The 26,568-nt window shown below is 37.9% G+C and overlaps 1 protein-coding gene across 18 annotated transcripts in view; it reads left to right on the top strand.

Annotated features, from left to right (window-relative positions):
* lcorl (ligand dependent nuclear receptor corepressor-like) overlaps positions 1-26,568 on the top strand; it is a 120,382-nt gene that overhangs the window by 68,548 nt on the left and 25,266 nt on the right. For 3 of the 18 annotated variants that reach the window (XM_072561231.1, XM_072561943.1, XM_072561756.1), the window contains one exon: positions 17,981-18,043. The exons of 7 other annotated variants lie outside the window; for them this stretch is intronic. In XM_072561231.1, coding sequence (XP_072417332.1) covers positions 18,039-18,043 — 5 coding nt within the window. In that variant the 5' untranslated portion in view covers positions 17,981-18,038. Of the gene's footprint in view, positions 1-2,936; positions 2,991-5,678; positions 13,589-17,980; positions 18,044-26,568 lie in introns of those variants that run through there. 8 more of the 18 variants (XM_072561146.1, XM_072561844.1, XM_072561930.1 and 5 more) reach the window with 4 other exon arrangements.

The raw sequence follows: 26,568 nt of genomic DNA, 5'->3' as shown, positions 1-26,568 counted from the left end.
GAGAATTACCTAAATGGAAAGAAAATTCAAATGGTTTGGTGCAGAGGGATCTGGGTGTCCTTGAGTGAGTATTGCAGAAAATGAATATCTGGGTACAACAGGTAATAAATGCAGCGAATAGAATTTTGGCATTTATTGCTATATTAGTGGAGTATAAAAGTAAGGAAGTGAGACCACGTCTGGATTACTGCATATGGTTTTGATTCCTGTCCTTGGATGAAATTTCATTGGCTTGAGTTCAGAAAAGATTTATTAGATTTATTCCAGAGATCAAAGGCTTGGTTTATGAGAAGAGATTAAGCAGATTATGCCTGTATTGTCTGTCTGGATTTTAGAAGGATGAAATAGAATTGAGGTAAATTATATGCTAAAGAGGATTGACAAACATAGATATTTCTCCTTGTGGGGAAATAGAGAGTGAGCGATTATATTTTTAGACTAAGGGATTGCAGGTTTAAAGAACAGATGAAGATAAATTACTTAAAGGGTAATGAATCTGTATAACTCACTACCCAACAATGCAGTGGGCATCTGAATAAATGAGAGTTTTTTTTAAATTAACAGGCAAGAAAGTGCTGAGGCAAAGGTGAGTTCAGTCAATGTTGTATTAAATGGCAGAACGCACATGAAATTCATCAGGATTCGCCAGAGGAGCAATTCAGCTACGAAGAGAAACTATATAGGTTGATGTTCTCTATTTGGAGCAGGCATGGCTGAGGAGGATCTGCTTGAATTAGAGTTTTATGGGAATTAGTCAAGAAGTTAATAACTAGATGACATAGTTTTAAGGGAAGGAGCAGGAGGTTTAAAAGGAATGTAAGAGTTTTTATTTTCACCCAGTTGAAACTGGGTATCTGGAACTCTGTGTAAATGGTAGTAGAAACAGGAGCTCTTTCAACATTTAAGAACTCTTTTGAACACGTGAAATGCCGTAAGACTATGGGCAAAGTGCTGGAAAATGGGATTAGAACAGATGGATGGTTGATGCCCAGTGTGGACATGATGAGCTGAAATGCTTTGTTCCATGCTACTAAAACTCTCTGGTCAAAAGCAGGAGTCATTAAATGAGACAAATTAGCTGCTAGTGCAAAGTAATATTTGTCTCGTGGGCACAATGTAGAAATATTTAAGGCATGATATCAATGGGAAAGGTCTTGCAAAATAAATAATGTTGGTATAGGCAGCAAATATGGAAGAAGCAAGCCAGATAACCTATTGGTCCAAACAGCCCTACCTATTGTGTTTAAGTGGGATCATCAGCACTACCTAATCTGAGTTTGGTGCAATCCTCATTTATAATTAAAACATTTTTGACAAGAACTTTAAGGTTGAGTTAAGGTTGGATCCTGTAAAGCAGCTAATTGAAAGAGGAGTTGCTGTTCATCAAGCTTGTGTTCACTTTCATTGGAAATGCATGCAAATGCAAGGACAGATGAGAGAGGGTGATGTGTAGAGAATTAAAAATACCAAGTGATCAGATTAACAGTGAATATAGTGTGCCAAGTTGGATGAAACATAAATAAAGAAATCATCTCTGTGAAAGGTAAGTTTAATGCCCTGGATGTTGACCAGAGAAAGAAAAAGATTTTTAATAGCATATTTCATGATCGCAGGGCAGTACAGTACAGCCAATGAAGTATTTTTAAAATGTAGTCACAGTTATAATGTTGGAATCTTTGACAACCAGTTTGTGCACAGCAAAGACCCACAAAAAGCAATATGATAAGGATTTGACTGTTTCCACTCCACAGGTGCTATCAGACCTTCTGAGTTTCTCCAGCAGTGTCAGTTTTCATTAGTTTCAGATCTCCAAGTCTGCAGTCCTTTGTTTTAATCTACTTTTGTAAAGTTAGTTGAGGAATAATGTTGGTCACTGCTTGGAGATAACTCCCCTAATCTTTCAAAATAGTGATTCTGAAAAGGAGGTATAGAATCATAGAAGTCTACAACCAGAATAGACATGGACAATAATCTTACCAACAGCAAAGGAGCATGCTCAGTTGAGAAGGATAGATATTTCAGAAGCACTGGAACAGAGGGGTCATTGGCTAAACAGATGCAATAGAGAAATTGGGTGAATGGAATTCACCCCTTGCAGGGAGTATATTCCTTAACCAACATCCTAAGAGTACAAATCAACTGGTGATATATTTCATTGCTGTTTGTAGAACTTTGATGTGGAGGTGCCGGTGTTGGACTAGGGTGGACCAAGTTTAAAAATCTTGCAACACCAGGTTATAATCCAACAGGTTTATTTGGAAGCACTAGCTTTTAGAACATTGCTCCTTCATTTGGTTGCTTGATCAGGGAGCAGTGCTTTGAAAGCTAATACTTCCAAGTAAACCTGTTGGACTATAACCTGATGTTTTAAGATTTTTAACTTTGTAGAACTTTGGTTCGTGCTGTATTTCTGATGTTACATCAGTGACAGTGTTTCAAAAAGTGCTTCATTAACTTAAAAACAAATTGTGATGCTGTAAGACTTTGCGAAGCATTTCAAGATGGCAAGTTAGTTTTGTTGCTTTTTGTCCAAGTTCCTTGACGTTGTGTATATTTTTCTTTCATTTATGATGCTTGAAGTCACTTGAATTATTTACAGTAATTCGTTCAATTGACAAATTTAAGGGCTCATGGAAGGAAGATTCTATAAATTTAGTTTTGTGTAATTTTTTTTGTCTCCCAGTGGCTTTTTCAGTTCTGATTGGTTTTCTAGTGACCACTTGTGTACTTCTCTCTGTATGTGAGCCAAAACAAATAGAATTGTAGGCTTTGAAAGCTAAAGTAACCCAACATGTTTCTATTTCGATCAGTGGTCCTTGGGAGCACTTACAGCAAAAGTGAGAACCCAGTATATTCCCTTCTAAACAACTGTCAGACCTGCACTTAATTCTCTGTCTAATTGCAAATTGTGTATCTGCCCTTCCTACACTGTACAGCTGTCTTTCAGTACATACACCTGACAAAGCCATGAGGAAATCTCCAGGTACCAGGTAATTATGGCTCATTGTCTTATGAGAATTTAATACTGATTTACACTAGTTGCAGCCCAGCAAATCCAGCTTAATTGGTGGTCCCTAAAATATATTATCCCATTTAAAATGATTAGATTAGATTACTTACAGTGTGGAAACAGGCCCTTCGGCCCAACAAGTCCACACCGCCCCGCCGAAGCGCAACCCACCCATACCCCTACATCTACCCCTTACCTAACACTAGAGGCAATTTAGCATGGCCAATTCACCTGACCTGCACATCTTTGGACTGTGGGAGGAAACCGGAGCACCCGGAGGAAACCCACGCAGACACGGGGAGAATGTGCAAACTCCACACAGTCAATCGCCCGAGGCTGGAATTGAACACTGGTTTCTGGCGCTGTGAGGCAGCAGTGCTAACCACTGTGCCACCGTGCCGCCCTAAAAAGTCCACACTGACCCACCTAGTCCCAACCCATGACCCAGCATTTCCCATGGCTATTGCACCTAAACAGCCCTGAACGCTACGGGCAATTTAGCATGGCCTATCCACTTAACCTGCACAAAAGCGGTCAAAGAAACAAAATTGGTAGTTTCTGTTTAAATTATTTTCCTTCCCTGAAGAAAAGAGGGAAAACCAAACTGTAGGTTTGTAACATTTTTGATCCACTAAATTGACACCTTCCAGGGACAGTTCATACAACTGACAATCCTGGAACAGTTCAAGAAGGGTCCTTTCTTGTGTAGCAATTTTTTGGTATTGAGGATGATACTTTTCAGGTCAGTGTGAGGAAGCAAGTTTAAATTCTATCACCTTCAAAATTGAATTAACATACAAGGTAACCATTTTGATTAGCCAGTATTTTACACATGCAAAAACAGAAATTGCTAGAAAAACTCTGCAGGTCTGGCAGTATCTGTGAAGAGACAAAGTGTAAATTCTGATTTCTCTGCACAGATGTTACCAGTCCTACTGAGCTTTTCCAGCATTCTGTTTTTGTTTTTAATTTACATCTGTAGTTCTTTCTGTTTTCATTTAGTATGGAAAATATTTTCCATTGTCCCTCATGAAATAGTTAGAAGGTGGGGTTGGATTAAAGCTCCCAAGTTTGATCTTTAAAAGAAATATGTATAATTTGTTATTAAAACTAGATTTAGATGCTAGCACTTGAAGGACAAATGGAATGTTTAGGAATATGAACAGAGTATGGAAACGCATCTTGGTATGTGTTAATTGCTTGTAAATATTATTGTGTAACTTAAAACTTTGAAAATTTAAGCTTTTTCTCTTCAGAATGCATTCTAAAAGGGTAAGGCTGTTGGGTTTGCAATAAACTAAATGTTAATTCACAAAAGTCACCTACATTTTACCAGATAACAGACATGTTAGAAATAGTCATTTGGTAGCAAATACTTTTGAGGATTGCTGAAAAAACACATTTCTTAGTTTTTGCTTGGAACAAAATAGAAAGTTTAAAAAATGTTTTGACTTGCTGATTTAAAATATAATCAGCTTCGCAGTTTTGTCAATCCTCTTAAGTGGTGCATTCCCTGTGGCAATGTCTGTATCAAATTTTGAGTCTATTTGTAAACCGATCAGATTACACTTTTCTCATACATTACAAATGTTTTTTCCCTTTTCCATTGGTATTTCCTGTGAGTTGTCTAGCACTCAGGACAAAATTTCAACAAAATTTATTTTCAGCAATGCTCAAACATAAAGTGATGAATATTAGTCTAATGTGCATGTAATCAATTCAGAATATTTCCGATTACACCATAAATAAAATTGGGTTTACATAGATGTGAATAGTATAGAATCTTGTCAAATTTTCTTGAATTGAGTAGTATTTATACGCAAGTAATTTTTAACTGAAATTGACACTTCTGGCACTTCAAGTCACTTTCAAAGAAACTATGAAAATTGTATTTCGAGGTCATTTGTGTTAAGGCAGGGACAGTTGTAAAGAGTTTTGTATACATTATTAAAATTGTAAAATGAATCATGCTCTTTATTCAGTGCCTGCTTTTTATTTAATTTATTTAAGTTGATTAATAAATAGTTCAAAAACAAATTTTGCACCTTTATCTGTTTAGCTTAGATGTGTTTAAAATTAATATTAGCACTAATATGTCACATTTGGATTGTCACTGTGAATTGTTACTGTGCGGTATTAATGTGGCCTGTGCTTTATGTTTTGTGCAATGTTTTGGAAAATGTTCTTAGCTTGTTGTGATTGCAGTACCCTGCCTGGAAAAAAAAGAGGGTTGACTCTTTTATTACTTGTTTAGCGGTAACGTCACGTTTCTACTAACACAAGCTTGAGGACTTAATGCCATTTTAATACCGTAAATTGGAAAGGAAAATAATTGAAGCTCAAACTGTGAAAGTTGTTCCTTTTTGTTTTGCAAGCAACTATCACGGGATAACAACTGCAAGAAACATTTAACACAAATATTGAACTGTAACATAAAGCTCTTGCCATGGCCGCTTTAAAAGTGCAATAAAACATTTACCCTGCCCTACCAGAACTGTAACCTTTTGCAACTTTAAGCAATAACAGCCAGCACTCAAAGACTTAAACAATGAGAAAAGCAGTGATGTTACCCAAGCAAGCCTGTAATAAAGGAGTGGACCCTTCCCTTCCATAGCTGTGTGCCAGTCTCTTGCGTCAGCTTACCATCGTTTCATTCCATCCATCCTAGGAGACTACAGATAAACACTGAGGAGCATGTGAAACGAAGTGCTGAATTTGCAGATGGTTTGCTTTCAAAGGCCTTGAAAGACATTCAGTCAGGGGCATTGGACATGAACAAAGCAGCCATACTTTATGGAATACCTCACCAGACTTTACTTCTCCATTTGGAAGCCTTATCAGGAGGAGCAGCTCCACTGAAAAGTAAAACCAGAGATACCAGAGAAAGCTGTGTCTCGAAGACCTTTGGGGAACCTAATGCTCTTCTACAGAAAGTTGCATTATGGGCTAGAGCTCAGGCAGAACGTAGTCCTGATCAATGCAGTGAGCACCGAAAACTTACTCATGTTGAATCCTCAGAGTTGAAATTCCCCACTGCTTCCAGTTACCTCCATCAATTAACCCTGCAAAGAATGGTTACACAGCTAAAAGAAAAAGATGGCAGTCTTCATAATGAAAGTGTCAGTAGTTCTTTTGTTCAGTTAAAAATCCCTCAGGTACGAGCAAGCTCTGTGCCCAAGTCCCAGCCTGACGGCTGCGGTCTCTTTGATGTTATGTACCAGGTATCAAAAACCTCCTCACTGCTGGAAGTATCAGCTCTTCAAAAACTCAAAACTATCCTGCCCAAGCAGAGTAAAATTGAATGTTCCTTACCATTGACTCATTCTAGTGTTGATTCCTACCTACTGCATGGAGATCTTCCTCCATTATGTCTTAATGTAAAGAATGGCACAGTTGATGTGACATCTGAAAATGATAGTCAGGATCATATTAGTCTGAAAGACAGTAAACAGCCAAGGAAGAAACGGGGTCGTTATCGGCAGTATGATCATGACATTTTGGAAGAAGCTATTACGATGGTAATGAGTGGGAAAATGAGTGTCTCTAAAGCACAAGGAATTTATGGAGTACCTCACAGCACTTTAGAATACAAAGTAAAAGAAAGATCTGGGACACTGAAGACACCTCCGAAGAAGAAGCTCAGATTAACAGACACTGGGTTGTTCAATATGACAAATTCAGGGACAAGCAGCTCCAAAAGTAGCAACAAATCTACATAAATCCTCTTAAAAAGGGATGCAACTCAGATGGATTTCACTATACAGTAAATGTTAATTCAAATAGTATTGTAAAACCACCCTTTGGCCTTCAGGCAAAGCATAGTTTCAAGCAGGGATTGGACTGTACGTAAAAAGGAATATGCTTAGTACAGTCGCATGTGCTAGTTCTCATCTTAATGCTCTTGTAGAATAAAACTAATTGTGATTAGATAAGTTGATGTCTAGTAAGGAAAATGCCACATAGGTGTTTTCAGTTATTCAGTTGTAAGACAAATAATAGTCACATGCAGCATTATTTTATAGGATTGGCTCCCTGAGCCTACGTCAGGAATTCAAATAAACTGACCAGTCTTACTACCTAAAGTAGGTGACAAAATTCAATTCTAAAGTATGAAATCAGCCTACTGATTTATTTAAAAGTACAGTGCAGAATGTGCTATGTTTAAGTCCTGGCTATTTTGTATGCGTTACACAATTCAGATGTACATGTCAAATTATTGAGTAATGCAGGCATTCATTTCACAAATTTAAAATGCAAATTTTAGAGGGTGTCAACAGGAGTTGACTGGTTAAAGCATATTGTGTTTTCAGAGCTGTGAAATTCTGTACTTAATCTGTCCTGGCAAAATATTTATTTATTTATTTATTTGCGTCTATTATTTTCCCAACCCAGTAATCTCCCCAATCCACTTGTAATATGATAATTAAGCAAATAGTGTCTACTGTTGAATCTCCTGCTTTCCACCGAGTGACTTCACAAATTACTATGAAGTCATTGGTTTCCCTCCTTCCTGTTCATTCTGCAGGAAATTCTGCCCTCACACACAGCAGATCCACATGCACGAGCACCCCCATTATTGATGCAAAAAACAGACAAAATCCCTAAAATGGGAGATGAAATGTAATCTCTCTGCACATGAAAAGTTTGAGCCGTTCCACGCCCCCCCGCAATAATTTTATTCTATAGATTTAATTCCCTGCCAATTTTTGGATACCTATAATTTGTGGACGGAAAAACTAAACTTTCATGCATCTCAAGCATGGGGGGGTTGGGAATGTAGCAAATTCCTAAACATTGCTCCAGTTTTGTGATATCTGAAAATTAAAAGTGCACACATTAATAATTGAGAAATAGACTAGTGCGAAAGGAATGACTAACAAATTGATAGAGCACTGTATAGAGCATGATGCATAAGATGCACTGAAGAAGCCTGAGAATAGTATGTTTTGTTGCTTTTAGTCTGTATTTAATAAAATAAATCATATAGTACATTGTCACAAATTTGCAATTTCTCACACTCCCAAGACCGAAATTTACTCACTGTAAACTTACCTGCTGCTAAGTGTTCATCAAAGGCTTGGTAATTCAAGTTTCACAAAGATATTCCAACCATTTCAGTTTTTCTATCCATATAGATTGAGTACCAAATTCAGCAGTTGCTTTTCTTCTACTTTATAAAGGTAATCCAATCATTTCAGTTTGTGTGTGCATATACATTTTCATTCTGAGCATGAAGTTCAGTTAATTTTCAAGTTTTACAAAGGTAATCCATCCATTTCAATGTTTGTATGCGTTATCATTTTGTAAGTACCAAATTCAGCAGTTGTATTATGAGGTGGGTTTAATAGAAAGTAGCTTTTGAATTCAGGATCTCAACATAATTTGGTAAGAAAGAAAAGCTTTGAACAGTTTTAGGATTTTCTTGTGTTACTGATCCAGTTTTCTAATTTTGTGACTTGAATAGGGCAGTTATTTTTAAACTTTGTGTGAATCTGTGTTGAAGGTCTTGCCTTTGTAGTTCATACTGAAGTTTTTAGAAACAAAGTTGAAAAATTTTGTTCAGAATTCTAAGGATCAGATGAAGTTACCTTTTCTCTTTAAAGTGTCATATAATATGAAAAAAATGATTGGGCTTGCTCTGCTGGCTACTAAATTTGCAGTATAAATGAATCAGCATTTTGCTAATCTGCCATAAAAAGAAAGTGGTGTAATTCAATTCAGTAATTTTTAGTATTTGCCCACAGTATGAGCTAAAGAAGTTAAAATGCTGAGCAAGCCCTGACATAGTACTAAGGGTGTCACGATATTATGATAGTCATGTAAAATATGGTCATCATTTCTGTTCATCTCTTGCTACTTTTACATTAGGACCAATAGTAAACTTGAAGTGTGCAACAGAAAAATAAATCTTTTTCTCTTAAGTCAAACATTGCAGTGGTTTTGCAGAACAAAAGATGACAAATTTAGAAAATATGTAGTGAGTAAATCAGTTTTGGGTTAATTAGATAGAATGTACCAACCAAAAATATGAAAAACAGGTTTTAGAGGATCACTAACTTAAATTGAAATAAGCTTCTAATTAGGAGAAAAATTTGCTTTGTGTTTTTAATTTTGTAGGAACTGAGTCTTTTGTAAATAACACAAGTTTTGCCTTTTTTAATGATAAGGCTGATTTGAGACATTATTGAACTGTCGTTCCACTATCCATTTTTAATTGGAATTTTTCTTCATATTTAATATCGTGACAACCAACTTTAGTACTTGAGAATGTTTCTGGAAAAATTTTGTATTACAAAACAGTGCCTCTGTTTTTAGAATTACTGCTCAGTAATGTTTAAACCATTTTCTGGTAAATAATGGGGAAATTTTATATTGTATATTATGTTTAGTAAAAATGATTTTTAGTTTACAGTAAGTACAGATTATCACTTCTGTTTTCAAATTGCAGTACAGTATTTCCATTATCACAGTAATCTAGCTAAACTCTGTGGCTGCCTTGATTTTAAAAATTGGTTAATGTAAAACTGATTTTAGATGATTAGTTATATTTATGCATAAATCAATTGCACTATATTCATGAATTATTTATTACAATATTTTCTAATGAAAGCAAATGTTATCCGGACAATGTGTCTTGTGGTGTTAAACATTTACTGTGATTCTGTTTTCTTATGATGTGTTGTTTAATCCTCAATCTGTACAGATTTCAGCTGTTTTAATTATTGTGTTTATAGGTTGTAATTTGTAGTAAAGCACTTTGATGCTTTTGCACATAAAATTGAAAACTAAAATATGAAGAAGTTGTCTTTTTTTTTGTGCATAGCAGATGGTAAAGTTAAATGGACTGGTACTCATTATTCTAAATCTTAGTAAATAGGTAGGAAGAAAGAAACAAGTAGTCGGAGCTAGTTTCCAATGATTAGAGCTTTACTAATAAAATACCCCTATATCAATATCTTTTCTGTGCTATGAATATGTTGCCAATGTGTGTGCACATGTTTTTATTAGTAATCTGTACATTTTTATTCCCCTTAGCATAGAAGCCTGTTAATTATTATTTTTGCAAAGGTTGTTTCTATTTCCTTTAGAGATAAGGGTTATAATTTCCAGAGATCCTCTTGTTATGCTACAGAAAATTTGGTGGAATTCCAGGAAAGAAGACTTGGGTAGTTTACAAGGATTTGTAGAAAAGTTATCAGATTGCAAAAAAAATTTCTGCAGAAAGTTTACTCTAAGTGAAAAGTAGACAAGCCATTTGAATCTGTGCGTCCTCTTTAAGACATTAGGAATTTCCACAATATAAATTCAGAGCTTTTCATTACACAGTAGCAGATAAGATGGAGGAGTCATTTTGGGTACGTCAGTACAAGGCAATTTTTTTTGGTTTTTGACAAAATTGCACACTCACCTATTGAGAAAATCTGTGCAGATATTCAACTTTAACTAGTCTTTCTCCTCTTGTCAACTCTAATATAATTAAATAATAGTTAAACATACCTCATGTAGATTTTGGTATATTTGTCTAAAAATAAGATATGTCATGGTAGCGGTCGGCTGGAGGGTAAGTTGAATTGTTAAACTTGTTTAAAAAGTATTCATGGAAATGGGTCAGATTTTCTGTGACTGTCCATAGTTTTTCTTCTCTATTCCATAATATTCCACTTTTTTTTTTTGCAAACGCCTACTCTTGTTTTACAGCCATTGATAGTATAGTATGTCAGCTGTGGCTACATTTGGTTGCACTGTCACCTTGGTCCAAGGTTATGTTCAAATCCCACTCCCTCAGGCTTGAGTAGAAAAATTAAGACTGCCACTCCAGTCAAGTAGTGTGGGAGTGAGGAACCATTCGAAGTGAAGCCTTTTGGATAAGATGTGAAATTGGGGTCTGCTCTTCACAATTCATGTAAAAGGTCCCAAAATAGTACTTTGGAAAATAATAGGAGAATATTTCCCCATTGTCCTGGCAATTACCTTTTGTTATTTTGGATGTAATGTTTGCAACATAATTTGTGAGAAGAGCATGTCTCAGTCAAGTACAGGTGCTAATTCAAACTCTGGATTAGTGTGATGTTGCTGAACCGTAACTAGTGGGATGCCACAGGGATCAGTGCTAGAGCCTCAACTATTTATGATATTTATTAATACCTCACTTGAAGAGATGGGCTGGCTCACCGTATTGTGTCTAAATGTGTTGGCAACACAACAATAGGTAGGAAAGCAATTTGAACAGGATGCCATATATCTGCCAGTGAGTATTTGATTTTGATTGGTGACTGAGTCTACAGATGAGGGGAGTAGGCAAGAAAGTGGAATTAATGATTAGCCATGTTTTTGTCTCAGAAAATGAGATTTAGAAGCAGTTGATTAGACCATGCCCACCAACTTTTTTTTTTAACAAGTCCAATCATTTAAAGCAGCCTTTCAGCCATCAGAAATCAATCCAAGCTTCACAGCTGTCATTTCTGCCTTGGAACTTACTGACCACAATTTAGGAAGCCCTTTACTCTTTTGTACTTTTAGAATATAAGACAGGAGTGAAAGTAAGGCCATTCAGCCCATCAAGTCCACTCCGCCATTTAATCATGACTGGGCATTTCAACTCCACTTACCTGCACTCTTCCCATAACTCTTAATTCCTTGTGAGATCAAGAATTTACCAATCTCTGCCTTGAAGACATTTTAACATCCCAGCCTCCACTGTGCTCTATGGCAATGAATTTCACAGGTCCACCACTCTCTGGCTGAAGAAATGTCTCCTCATTTACATTCTAAATTGACCCCCTCTAATTCTAAAGCTGTGCCCATGGTTCCCTGCTAACAGAAACAAATTCCCAACGTCCACCTTTTCAAAGCCATGCATTATCTTGTAAGTCTCTGAGATCTCCCCTCAACCGTCTAACCTCTATTGAATACAATCCCAAGATCCTCAGCTGTTCATCGTATGTTAGGCCTACCATTCCAGGGAATCATCCGTGTCAATGTCCGCTGGACACACTCCAGTGCCAGTATGTCTTTCCTGAGGTGCAGGGCCCAAAATTGGACACAGTATTCTAAATGGGACCTAACTAGAGCTTTATAAAGACTCAGAAGCACAATGCTTTTTCATTCCAACCCTCTTGAGATAAATAACAGCATTACATTTGTTTTCTTAATCACAGACTCAACCTGCAAGTCAACCTTTAGAGAATTCTGGACTAGCACTCCCAGATCCCTTTGTACTTTTGGCTTTATGAATTTTCTGACGTTTAGAAAATAGTCCATGCCTGTATTCTTTTTTTCCAAAGTGCAAGGCCTCCCATTTGCTCATGTTGAATTTCATCAGCCATTTCCTGACCACTCTCCTAAACTGTCTAAATCTTTCTGCAGCCTCCCCACCTCCACTATCTGCCTGTCCGGCTAACTTCGTATCATCGGCAAACTTGCCAGAATGCCCTCAGTCCCTTAATCCAGATCATTAATATATAAAGTGAACAGCTGCGGCCCCAATATAAAGCTATATTGGTGGCTTTGCAGAATGTGGTATCAAATAAGTGCATAGGCCTTTGAGGAAAATTGAAAAAGGCAGATGAGAAACAGTTTGCTGAATTAAGATCTTCCAGATGTTGACACAACCAAGACTTTAAGAAACAGTGGCCTGTCAAAGTAGTGGTGCATCTACTTGGAAGTTTGGTGCTGTCTTGCTAGATGTATTGAACAAGTGAACTGGGTAAACTAAATTATTTGTAAGGTTTTAATCCTGATCTGTGCAAAATTGATGAATGTCAGGGAAGTAGCAAGGACACAGCTGTATTTGACTGTCTACATCCCTCTACTACACTATTCTGTAGATTTAAATTATGACTTATGAGAAGGCGGGGAAGGTCTAGCATTTGTTCAATCAAATCAGTTTTTCAGAGAAGCAGAATAGGAAAGGCATTGAAGTTTAAAAATAATCTACAAGGCTTTCTCTAGTCTGCAGAGGGATACAGGTCAAGCAAGAGGACAGAAGTTTGTCAGCTGTAATATGTGGAACAATGTTAGATAGCCAATCCTCAATCCATCCCAGCAGCTCACCTCGAACACCATGGGCCCTCACCTTGCTCAGCAGTCTCCCGTGTGGCACCTTATCAAAGGCCTTTTGAAAGTCCAGATAGACCACATCCACTGGGTTCCCCTGGTCTAACCTACTTGTTACCTCTTCAAAAAATTCCAACAGGTTTGTCAGGCATGACCTCCCTTTACTAAATCCATGTTGACTTGTTCTAATCAGACTCTGCTCTTCCAAGAATTTAGAAACCTCATCCTTAATGATGGATTCTAGAATTTTACCAACAACCGAGGTTAAGCTGATTGGCCTATAATTTTGGCCTAACAGAAGGCAGAGAGTTGGGATAAAAGGTTCTTTTTCAGAATGGCAGCCGGTGACGAGCGGTGTCCCGCAGGGTTCGGTGCTGGGGCCACAGCTGTTCGCATTATATATTAATGATTTGGATGAGGGAACCGGGGGCATTCTAGCGAAGTTTGCCGATGATACAAAGTTAGGTAGACAGGCAGGTAGTACTGAGGAAGTGGGGAGGCTACAGAAGGATCTAGACAGGTTGGGAGAGTGGTCCAGGAAATGGCTGATGGAATTTAACGTGAGCAAGTGCGAGGTCTTGCACTTTGGCAAAAAGAATATAGGAATGGACTACTTTCTAAATGGTGAGAAACTTAATAAAGCCAAAGCACAAAGGGATCTGGGAGTGCTAGTCGAGGATTCTCTAAAGGTAAACATGCAGGTTGAGTCTGTGATTAAGAAAGCGAATGCAATGTTGTCTCTTATCTCAAGAGGGTTGGAATATAAAAGCAGAGATGTACTACTAAGACTTTATAAAGCTCTGGTTAGGCCCCATTTGGAGTACTGTGTCCAGTTTTGGTCCCCACACCTCAGGAAGGACATACTGGCACTGGAACGTGTCCAGCGGAGATTCACACGGATGATCCCTGGAATGACAGGTCTAGCATATGAGGAACGGCTGAGGATACTGGGGTTGTATTCGTTGGAGTTTAGAAGATTAAGGGGAGATCTAATAGAGACGTACAAAATAATACATGGCTTTGAAAAGGTGGATGCTAGAAAATTGTTTCTGTTAGGCGAGGAGACTAGGACCCGTGGACACAGCCTTAGAATTAGAGGGGGTCATTTCAGAACGGAAATGCGGAGACATTTCTTCAGCCAGAGAGTGGTGGGCCTGTGGAATTCATTGCCACGGAGTGCAGTGGAAGCCGGGACGCTAAATGTCTTCAAGGCCGAGATTGATAGGTTCTTGTTGTCTAGAGGAATTAAGGGCTACGGGGAGAACGCTGGCAAGTGGAGCTGAAATGCGCATCAGCCATGATTGAATGGCGGAGTGGACTCGATGGGCCGAATGGCCTTACTTCCACTCCTATGTCTTATGGTCTTATGGTCTAATGTGAGGTTAAGCACTTTGGCAGGATAAATAGAGGAGCAGTAAGTGGAGAAAGACTGCAGAAAGCTAAGGAGCAGAGGCATTTTGGAGTTTATGTTCCTGAATCTCAAAAAGCTGGCAATCAAGTTCAGCTGATAATAGGGAAGGCAAATGGAATGTTAGTCTTTATTGCAAAGGGAATGGGTGTATAAACGAGGGAGATCTTGCTAAAACTACTCACCACTAGTTGGATCATAGCTGGGATACTGTGTACAGTTTGAGCCCCTTCTCTAAGAAAAGATTATACTGACATTGGAGGCAGTCCAGAGAAGGTTCATTGAGTGGAATAAATATATGGGACCTACCTTTGAGATGTTGTGTAGGTTGGGCCTGTACTCATTGGAATTTAGAAGAATGAGAAGTAACTTTATTGAAGCATTTCTTGGGGTCTTAAGGGTAGGTATGTAAGGATTATTCCTTTTTGTGGAGAATCTCGGACAGAAAGTGTAATTACAGAATAATGGGTTGTATAGACTGAAATGGCAGGGGCAGGATTTCTTCTGAGGTAGCAAATCTGTGAAATTCATTTCTGCTTAGGGCTATTAAGGCTACATTGCTAAGTATATTGAAAACACAGATTTTTAATCTCTAAGAGAATAGAGAGTTACGTGGAAAGCCAATAAAGTGGAGTTGAGGTTCAGTCACGATGGATTGCACATCATCCTCCTTTTTTACGATTTACGGTTTTATAAATATCTGATCCCAGTCAAGTTGTGTTGTTCAAAACATTGATGCATTTTTTGAGATGTCATTTGGGGATTTTTTGATAAATATCAGCTGGTTAAAATCATTAGAAAGCCAAACTGAATACAAGCAGCACTGGGCAATGCCCCTTTTAACAAAAGATGTATTTGTGAGAATTGATTAGTAGATAACTTCAGATCTTTATTTTCCCTTTTAAATGTAAATAGCATAATGGTAAAATTAATTGTTGCAAGTATCCTGTACTTTGCATCTATCTTCTCTAAAGAGCAGGATGTTGTAAATATACCAGAAGAGGCGATGGCCTAGTGGTATTATCACTAGACTATTAATTTAGAAAGGTGAAAGTGAGGACTGCAGATGCTGGAGAGCAGAGTCGAGTGTGTGTTGCTGGAAAAGCGCAGCAGGCCAGGCAGCATCAGAGGAGCAGGAGAATTGGCGTTTCGGGCAAAGGCCCTTCATCAGGAACATCAATTCTCCTTCTCGATGCTGCCTGACCTGCTGTGCTTTTCCAGCACCACACTCTAGACTATTAATTCAGAGACCCAGGTAATTTTCTGGGGACCTGCGTTTGAATCCTGGCCATGGCAGATGGTGGAATTTGAATTCAATAACATTAAGAATCTAATGATGACCGTGAAATTGTTGATTGTAGAAAAATCCATCTGATCCACTTACGTGAACCAGAAACTCTGCTATCTGTACCCGATCTGGCCTACTTGTGACTCCGGACTCATAATGACATGGTTGAAATAAATACTGGCCTGGCCATTGTTGTCTACATCCCACGAATTAATTATTTTTTTTAATTAGCTAATTGGTCTGTTGGCTGGGTAGTTGATGTTGCCATGAAGGCTGTGCATTCTTCCCCCTTGCCCATGGCATAGTGACCCTCGAATAAAACCCACACCGTCATCTCTTGTCTAATGATAGAGGACTGCAGTGGTACTGTGTGGCTGTGGCAACTTGGATAATCAAATAGTGCAGGCTAATGCTCAATGGGTATAACCTCAAATCCCACATTGTAACTAGTGGAATATGATTTAAATCAAATAACTCTAATCACTGTGGCTACAAGTGGAATTTTTATGTTGATTTAATGAATAAATTTGATTTTTTAAAAACTGAAAGCAAGCCATCATTGGTTGTTGTAAAAAATCCATCTGGGTTACTAATGTTCTCCTAGAAGGAAAATTTGCTATAGGCTTATAGCCTAGTTCAGACTCCAGACCTATCATAATTTGGTTGACTCCTAAGTACCCTCTGAAATGTCCTACTTGTAATAGTTGGGAAAGGACAACAGATGTCTCAACAATACCCTAGTCCTATGCAAGAATTCTCAGAAAGGCAAATTTTATTTGACTAAGCTGATTAAGTTATTTGAGTTGACCTTTTATGTGGAGCTTCAAATATTATCTCATAAAGTTCTGCATAGTAGACCCATTTAAAGCCCTTGGGATTAAAGTGGCAGGAATTGCATGATTACAGAAATGGTGAGGGGCAGAAAGTGAAAGTTTGATGAATAGATGGCAGGTAAACTAGAAGAAATTGTGCTGTGATGTTAGTATTTGGACCAGTGCTTTTTGCCAGTATACTTCTAGGATTTTCTTCGAGGGTTTTCTTTTGCATCTGTAAACTTTGAAGCCGTGAAGATGAAAACTGAATCAGGTAGACATAAATGTATGGGGAATGTGAAGTGACCCATCTCGGTTGGAGGAATGCAGAAGTGCCATATAAACTAAATGGTACAATTATAAAGCAATGTTGAGAGTCTAGAAGTGTATGTACAAACATCCTTGAAGGTGCCAAGATAAGTTGAGAAAGCACAGGAAATGTGTATGTGATTCTTAACATTACAATTGAGGCATAGAAGTTACAAAACCACTAGTTATGTTTTTTTAAAAATGTAGTTAGATAGCTGGAGTATTGTGCTGGGGGCAATATCTCCATTATTGTCATCGGGAGATGATGCTTCTAAAAAATCTCTTACGGTTATACCAGGCATAAGGGGCTTAAATTACGTGGAGAGACTGGGAATTAAGGATCTCTGAGCAGAGAGGATCAATGGAAAATTGGAAAGTGATGTTCAGAGTCATGAAAGATTTTGACAACTAATGAGAAACTGATCTTTATGGCTGAAAGTTGGCAACCAGAGGACTCTGAAGATAATTAGCTAAAGAGTGAGAAGCAGCATGATTATAAAACAAATAGATAGCTACTTAAAATTTATATTCTTTTACACCTGAAAAGATGATAAACAGATTCAATGATCTTTAAAAGATTTAGAACTAGCCAGTGAATCTATATTTTTGTAATTTCCTTCCTTTGCAGATAATTTTCAAAGGGCCAACAGCTATATTGCTCCTGATCTGCCTTTCTAAGGTCTCATTGCAAACATTGATTTTATAAATGTATTTAAATCCGATCTGATGCCTTTAACTTGTGCTGATTTTATTTTATTTTAATTGATCAGTCATTTTTTGAGGACTTTAGTTTTTTTTCCCTTTTTTTTGTTTAAGCATAACCAAATTGCATAATTTCAGCATTAACTAAGGACTTCTCCTTACAGAGCATTGTGATTGGTTTCTGAAGTATTTATGCAAGTAGCTGACAGTTTAGAGACACAGCTTCTGATCAAGAGACCATCACTTAGCATGAGGTTGAGTAGTAAAACAAAGAACTTTTCGCATTCACCTCTGTTCCTGACATTCTTCTCTTCTCCCCGTTCTCTTTCTTACTCTTTCCTCGACATTTTCCCCCCCCCCCTTCCCCAAACCCTGCACTATTTCATTGCTTTCAGCAGCGTGGTGGCAAGGGAATTGCTGAGAAGATGCATCCCTGATTAGGAGGCAGCCACTATGCGGTAAGATTTAAAGATAGATTTGCTTTTGGATGCAATTTTATATTGATTTGGACAGGAGAATTTTTGCATGCATATGCAAGCTTTAATTCATTCTACAATGTTATTCTAATCAAGTAGTCATTGTGCACTTTATACATACCTGAAATAATACAGCATTCAATTTAATATTTTCTCTGTTTCATTCTTGTAATTTTTGTGCTGATAACATTTGTCATTGCAGAACTGAGTTCTTGATTTAAATATGTATGAAAAATTAAATGTTGGGAATATAGAGTAAGGAAGAATAATGGTGGGGTTGGGGGTGTGGAAGATACTGATTCAAACAGGAGTTAGTGTTTAAAAACTGGAAAGTAATGATAACTGGTTGATTTGCAGCGGTTATTTCAGTGAGATAGTAAAAAAGATATTAGACCAAAAGGCACTGGGAAGTCACTGTTTTTAGAGTTGATTTCTGCGAGAAAGGCTGCAAGAGAAAAATATGAAACTGGCTGAAACCTCAGTTTAGCCAGAACACTCTAGTAATCCAAAGGCACGGAAAAAGGAGTTGAATGAGGAATTGGGGTAGCACTCCAGATTTAATCTGCAGACTAAACAGTCACCAAATCTGCATTTGTTTTCCTTACTGCAAATGAGCTGTAAATGGAGGTACTAGGTTGGAGAAGCTACGTGAATTGGCTCATATAGAAGAAGGATTTGCTGTCGAGCATGACATTTGATATGGTGAATGGCAGTTAATGCTACATGGGGAAAGTGTCAGAGGCAGAACACGGTGGAAGATTGAAAATTATCCAAATGTGAATGACCTACAGTAAGTGGAGGAGGGAAGGAAGCAGTCTGTAGGGGGTCCAGGTAATGTAGTTTATTGAAAAATGATCTCATCAGTAGAGACGAGTAGGATGAAAGATAACCTCAAAGGTGACCAGAAAAGGGGAATATAAAGGCTATTAAAACTGCTAAGATTACTAAGTATTCTAACACTGACCAATAACATAAACAGGTGAGAACGAAGACCTGACTTGAACTTGTTATAACAGTGTTGGGAGCCTAATTAAAATTGTATCTGGCTTTAGTGGCAATTGATAAGTTTCTCCAGGTAGAACAATTTTTATAAAGCAAAATACTACAGAAACTGGAAGTCTGAAATGAGCACGTAGTTGGGTAAATTCAGCTGGCAGCATTTGTGTAGAGAGAAGTTCACATTTCAAGTGTGAATTAATGACTCTTCAAAAAAGAAAAGGGTTGGAAAATGCAGGTACCATGGTTGACAGAGGCAAAGGAACAGATGTAGGTGAAGACCTAGTGTAAAAGGTATGTAGTTAATTGGGGTGAAAGAAGTACAAATCTAAAATGTGTGTAAATTTAAATGTGCAAGTTTAAAAAGAGATTATTTGAAAAAGCTCAAAATTGTTGAACATAAAGTATCAGCTATATAGATGTAGTTGTTGGATGTGCCTTAAAGTGAAAAGTAGAGAAGTTGTATAGGAGAAATTGGTCAGTTGTTTTTGTAACTTAGGTAGTTGACTCTGTAGTTGGGATATATAAAACCAGGGAGGAAATTTCTTGATAATAGGAGTTTGTTGCAGAGGTGTCAGGTTTAGTATTTGGAACCATGATCTGAGAAAGAGAATTTGATGTAATTGTATAGTTGGTGGGAGGTCTTCTAGCTGCAAATGATGTAACCTTTGTTAGCAAATTGATACTAGAATTAAGTGAGCTATAAATCCATCGGATATTGGGAAAGAAGCCAAAATAGCTAATATTATAGAAATGGATTTCAGTTGAACGGTTGAGGTCCCTGAGAGTTGAGATTTGAAATCAGAAAACATCCTGATCAAAGTGAAAACAGTCAGACAAAGTTTTTTTTTCAAAAAATTGTTCACTAGTTTGAGCTTGGGATTTACTGATGTAGATATTATGAGCATTTGCTGACAAAAAAAAATTGCACATTTCCAGACAGGCTGAGATTAGGAGGGGGAAGTTTGCTTCATATTGGTGTTGCTTGAGGATCTTGAGGATTTTTTTAATTGGAGGATGGACAATATGGATCATTGAGCTGATGCTGCACAAGCAACTTGTTAAGAACTTGCCTGCAGTGCCATGTAGTAGATAGCATGAAATGGAATTATTGATTAGCGTGAAAATCCTAAGTAAAACTCGAGGGGATGAAACTCGATACAATGATTTGCAGTCAAAGACTAAAGCTAGTTTGACTAAAAAGGAATTCTTGGTAAATACAACTAGTATTTACTTTGCTTATTTGAGCAAAAATGTGAAGTCTGTATGCAAATATCCTGCATGTCTGAAAACTAATAAATGGGAAAACCCTGTGTATATGTGTAAAATGCATCTTCCTGCAACTTGCCTAATTCTGTGTTTTACATAACCATTTCAATGAATATCTGTCCACAAAACTAGCTTTATTCCCAACTTTTAAAAATGCTTTATATTCCATTTGGTGTGTCTCAATTTTGTAACTAAACTTTAGGCCCAGGTATGAAGATTGGACAATATTTTTAAAAAAGTCAAAATATTACTAGTGAGGAGAGAAAAGATAATACAAACTCGCTGGAAATATTAACAGATGGCAGGAGTTTCTATAGATTTTAAACTCATCAAAGAGTTGGTTCGACAAAAAGTGAAAAATAAAGTGATTATCATCAAGCTTCCAACCAACTTATCAGACTACTTTTAAAGAAGTGAATCGTGAATAATTGGGAACTGTAGATACATTGCCTTTAGATTTCCTGAACCTTATGATAAGGTGCCCCAGCAAAAATTATTGTGGAAAATAAAATCTCACGTTGTATGGTTATAATGCAATGGCATGGATAAAGGATTGGCTGCTACCAGTAAGCATTAGTCATTTTCTGGGTGGTAAGATATAATGTGTAACAAACCACCAGAATCTGTGCTGTAGCCTCAATGTTTTGTAATTTCATATGTGACTTGGTTTAGGGAACTGAGAATATGATTGATAACTAAGGAGTTGAGGGCATAAAGAGGCTGCAAAAGGTTTTTTATAGGTTTTTTGTGGGCAAAGATCTGGAAAATAGAGTATAGTGAAATTGTCCATTTTGTCAGGCTGAATAATATATTTAAAAAGTGAGTTTGCAGAACTCTGAAATGCAGTTGGATGAATTGCAAAAGGCTGCCATTCAGGTACCACAAATTATTAGCAAAGGTAATTGTATTATTGTTTCTTCAAGGGAATTGAATAAAAAAGTAAGGAGTTTATGCGTTATTTATATAAGGCACCAGTGAGACACGTTTGAGGTATCGTATATAATGTTGGTCTCTTAGTTTAAGGAAAGCTATACATGCATTCGAAGCAGGTCAGATGAGGTTTACCGGACTAATACATGGAATGTGTGGGTTGTCTGCTGAGGAAGGGTTGTTCAGAGTAGGCATGTATCTGCTGGCATTTTGAAGAGTACAAGATAGATAAATTGAGACATACAAGAGGATGCGGAAATGATTCCTCTTATGGAAAAATGAAGGGCTGGGATTAAATGTTTAAAAGTAAGTGCTTGGCCTTTTAAGACCTAATAACAGTTTATTTTGAGCATTGTGTGTTTGGAATTCTTTCTCCCAGAAGTTGGGGGAATAATCACTAGCTTTAAATATTTTTAAGTCAGAAGTGGATAGATTTTTGATATGCAAGTGGTTAAAAGGTCATTAGTGATGGGCAAGACTGTGAAGCCCTCAGATCAGTCATGAACAGGCTTAAGGTAATAAGATATTGGTGCAGCAGGAGCCATTCGGCTCCACAGCTTGTGCTGCCACTCGACAATATCATACTTACCTGCCCCAGGCCTCAACTCAAATATTTCCAAAAGTCTATCTTTTTTAAATGCTATAATATATCCTCCACAGCGCTCTCCAAAAGAGAATTCTAGGCATTCATTATCCTCTGGGAGAAATTCCTTTGCATCTCAGTAACCAAATAAGGAGACATTCACTTAATACTATGTCCTGGAGTTCAAAACTCTCCCACTCGTGAAAGCATCTTCTCAACGGCCATAATGAATAAAAGCCTAAGCTGTTGAGTTGTTCTTGTAAAGTCAACCCCTTCATCTCAGGGATCAGCTTAGTCAACCTGTTTTGAACAGCTTTATATTTCTTTAAATACAGGGACTAAAACTCCTGGTGTGACATCCCCAACACCCTCTGCATTTTAACAGATCTGCCTGTTATTAAAATCGAACCCCTGAGCAGTGAAGGGCAAAATTCCAATTTAGTTACTTGCTGTAGCCAAACACCAACTTGTGTTTCACGCATAAAACACTCATCCCTCTGCGCTGCACTTTCTAAAGCAATGCTTGCTATTTAAATAAGTCTGCCTTTTGATTCTTCCTATCAAAGTGTATGACTTCTCACATTTCTACATTAAACTCCGTCTGCTAAGTTTATGCACACACTCAACTTATCTAGATCCCCTTGCAGATTTCTGATGTTCTCGCTACATGTTCTCCTACCAATTTTTTTTTGTATCAAGTTTGGATAGCTCGCCATCTGGCTGTCCTCCAATTCATTAATATGGATATTAAATAATTGAGGCAGTAGGACTGATCCTTGTGGTATTCCACTAGTTACAGCTTTCCAACCTGAAAAAGATCCATTAATCCCAATTCTATCATCTTTGTGTTAATCAATCCTTAATCCATGGTAATAGATTCTATTCTTCCCCACCCCCAATACTATGAGCTCATATCTTCTGAAATACACTTTTCATGTGGCACTTTATTGAATGCCTTCTGGCAATCCAAATGCACTACATGTACCAGTTCCCTATTCTCAAAACCCATGTTGGCTCTGTTTTGATTGTGTTAAGCTTGTCTAAGTACCCTGCTGTTCCATTCTTAATAATGGGCACTGGCATTTTCTCTAGGACCTTACCTGTGAGTTCATATATAGAAAGCAGTTCAAGGCAAAGTTACCAGATGAAGAGGGCCACCACTTCAAATGTGATTTGCATTGTAGAGTAGTGGTAACAAATCAGTACAAATGAAATGAAGAATGTATGAACAGTGGAAGTACTATGTTTTTATTCCTAGTGGGAAGGAATGGTCTAATGCCTGAACTAGCCGCCTTTTCAGATTCAATGTAATTACTCATTTGTTTCTATTGCACCTTCTTAGGCTGGCTGTGGAACAAAAACGGTGTGAAAAAGTACAGTTGCAATATGCTAAGCCATCCTTGTTGAAAACACTGCTGTTAATTTACTTCAAGATGTTAACCAATCATAATCATTGCATCACACAAGGCAGCCAATGGGCCCAACTATGCTGACTGTGCATAGAATTTTCCATTCTATCATATTCCTCCATTCTATACCTCTAGCCCTGCAAGCTTATTTCCTTCAAGTACTCATGCAGTTTCCTTCTGAAATCATTCTCTGCCTTCACCACCCTGGTGTTGAGAAAGTTTTGTGATTTTTCTTTCATTATGCAAAGAGTTCTATCTCTTGCCCGGAACCTTAAATTTGTGACTCTGTCCTTGTGCCATGAGCTAGTGGGAACAGTCTTTTGCTTAACTATCTTGCCCACAAAAGTCGTCAGCTTGTACCTCCCTCCTTAATGTGTTGTATGTATTTGACCTTGAAGAATTCCCCTGACATGCTACATCTACAGCCCTTTCTTATTGTTTCATATTTTCCATCAACATTATGATCAAAGCCTGGCTTCACTAATCAGTAAATTAGTCCTTGAGATGAGGGAGCTGTCTAGTGATGCAAGGTTGAGTGAACTTGTTCTCTTCTCACGTTTGAAAAATGAGTGGCTTTCACAAGGCTGGGGTAGACACTTTTGCCTCATGGAATCAAAGGGTATGAATTATGGGCAGGAAAATGGAGTTGAAGCCCAAGATTATGTAAAATGGTGGAACAAGCTAAACTGGATATGTTGTCTACACCATTCCTATTTCCTGTGTTTTGCTTTCCTTACCTTTTTTTGTCCTTGTTCAAAAGTACCTAAATTATATTTGGGTTATCTGAATGCTCCAATATCACCACACTATACTCATGGTGTATCTTTACTTGCCATGCAGAATTATTCCTCTCTTTCTCTTGCTATAAGATGAACAGAATCCTTTTTATTTCTTAACTTTATGCAAATGGAATCTTCCTTGCCCCTCTAGGATATTCCCTCTTGTCAACACTTCAATATGTTCCCTAATCAGTATTGCCACCCCACACCTTTTCCTTCCTTATCTTTACTGAGCACTATATAGTCTAGTGTCCACTTCTCACCATATTTAAATCCCAGTTTTGTTGTTTTCATAATGGCTATTTTTGTTCATAGTTTATCAACCTTATCACATTTTGTGCACTTCGATGCATGCATTGTATTTCTGCCTTTGTATTCCTTGCAGTGTTTCTTAAACCACTTTCATTCTATACTAGTTTAGTTTAATCCCTCCATAAGTGCATTATTGAACCTTATTACAAAGACATTGATACCACCCCTTTTAAATTTGAACCCAATAAAAATCTGGAATTAAAAGTCTAATGGTGAGGATGAAACCATTGTCAATTGTCATTTTTTTAAAAATCCATCTGGTTCACTAGTGTCCTTTTGAGGAAGGAAATCCCCATTCTTACATAGTCTAGCTTATGTGCAACTCCTGACATACAGCAATATGATTATCTCTTAACTGCCCTCAAATGTCCTAACAAACCATTCAGTTGTATCAATATTAAGAAAGAAAAAAGGAATGAAACCAGACAGACCACCTGGCATCAAGTAAGACACCATTACCAACATTGACAAATACAGCCTTATTGGAGCTTCACGTTCTTCCTCCGTAACATCTGAGGGCTAGTGCCAAAATTGAGAGAACTGTCTCACAGACTGGGACAAGCAACAGCCTGATGTAATCATACTCATAATATCATACTTTATACATAATGTTCCAGACAACATTGTTGCTGTTTCTGGGTGTATTCTGACCTACTGTAATTATTAGACCCAGTAGAAATGGCAGCACAGTCAGGAGGGATGTCTGATGTCGAGCATGGGCAAGGGAATATGTAGAATATCATATACTGCCTCCCTTGACGATACATCAGTACTCCTCCATATTGAGCACCGTTTGGAGGAAGCACTGAGGATTGCACAGCACAGAATGTAGTTGAGGTGGCGCACTTCAGTATCTGTCATGAATGGCTTAGCTGAACCACTACAAGTTGAGTTAGCACCTTAAAGGGCAGAGCTGGATCTGTGGCAGATTATGAGGGAACAAGCAAAGGATACTTGTTGTCTTCCTCACTAATCTACAGCACCTACTTGTGATAGTATCAGCGAGTGTGACCACTGTATAGCCCTTGTGGAGAGGAAGTTCTCTCTTCGCACTGTGAGAACACTCATTGGTGTGTTGTGTGGCACTGTCGCCCTGCTAAATGGGATAAACTTCAAACACATGTAGCAACTCAAGATTGAGTGCCCAAGAAGCATGTGGGTCATTAGCAGTGATCAAATTGCATTCCTAACATGATCTGTAACCTCATGGCCCAGCATATCCCCATTCTGCCATTGCCATCAACCCAGGGTATTAACCTTGGACCAGTGAAAATTACAGGTGGGCATGTCAGGAACAACACTAGGCATACCTAAAAATGGGATGTCAATGTGGTGAAGCTGCAAATGAGGGCTACATCATGTCAAAAAGCATAAACAGTGATAGACATAGCTAAGCAGTTTCACAAACTACAGATCAGTCCTGCCATGTCCAGTTGTGAATAGTAGTGGACAATTGAACAACACGCTAGATGATTTCAGTCAAAAGACAAGGGCAAAGTATTTGTATCAATCTTCGGTCAAAAGTGGTCCTCTTCAGAGGTCTTCTATCACAGATGCCAGTCTCTAGCCAATATGATTTACTCCATGCAATATCAGGGCACAGGATACTGCAGAGTATAGGCCCTGACAACATTCTGGAAATAGTCCTCAAGACTTGTGCTCCATATCTTGCTGTGACCCTAGACAAGCTGTTCAAGTACAATTATGACTGTAACATATACTCAACAGTATGGAACATTGTTACATGGAGTACACGCAAAATAAGACCAATCCAAACCTGGCCGCTTGCCATCCCATCTATTTTTTATCACCAGTAAAATGGAGTGTGTCATCAACAGTACTTGCTGATAATATTTGATGTTCAGTTTGGGTTCCACCAGGGTCACTCGGTTCTTGACCTTTTTACAGCCTTGATTCAATCATGGACAAAAGAGCTGAACCTGAGGTGAGTGTGCGAGGCTGGCCTGAACATCGATGCCACACTTGACTGTGTGTGAGCCCTAGCAAGTGAAGAGAAATGGTTGTGGTTGTTGAAGCTCTGTCATTTCATTGTTTCAATTACCTTCTCTCCATCATAACAGCAGAAGTGTGGATGTTGATTGCTAAATATTGCACATTCACTAATTAGAAACTGAAACCGTCCATATCCAAATGCAGCAAGACCTGGACAGTATCCACCGTTGGGCTGACAAATGGCAAATGTCACAAAGGTACCAGGCAATGATCATC

The sequence above is a fragment of the Chiloscyllium punctatum genome, chromosome 1 (assembly GCF_047496795.1).
Source record: "Chiloscyllium punctatum isolate Juve2018m chromosome 1, sChiPun1.3, whole genome shotgun sequence".
Lineage (NCBI taxonomy): Eukaryota > Metazoa > Chordata > Chondrichthyes > Orectolobiformes > Hemiscylliidae > Chiloscyllium > Chiloscyllium punctatum.
This window is presented reverse-complemented; position numbering and strand designations above follow the sequence as displayed.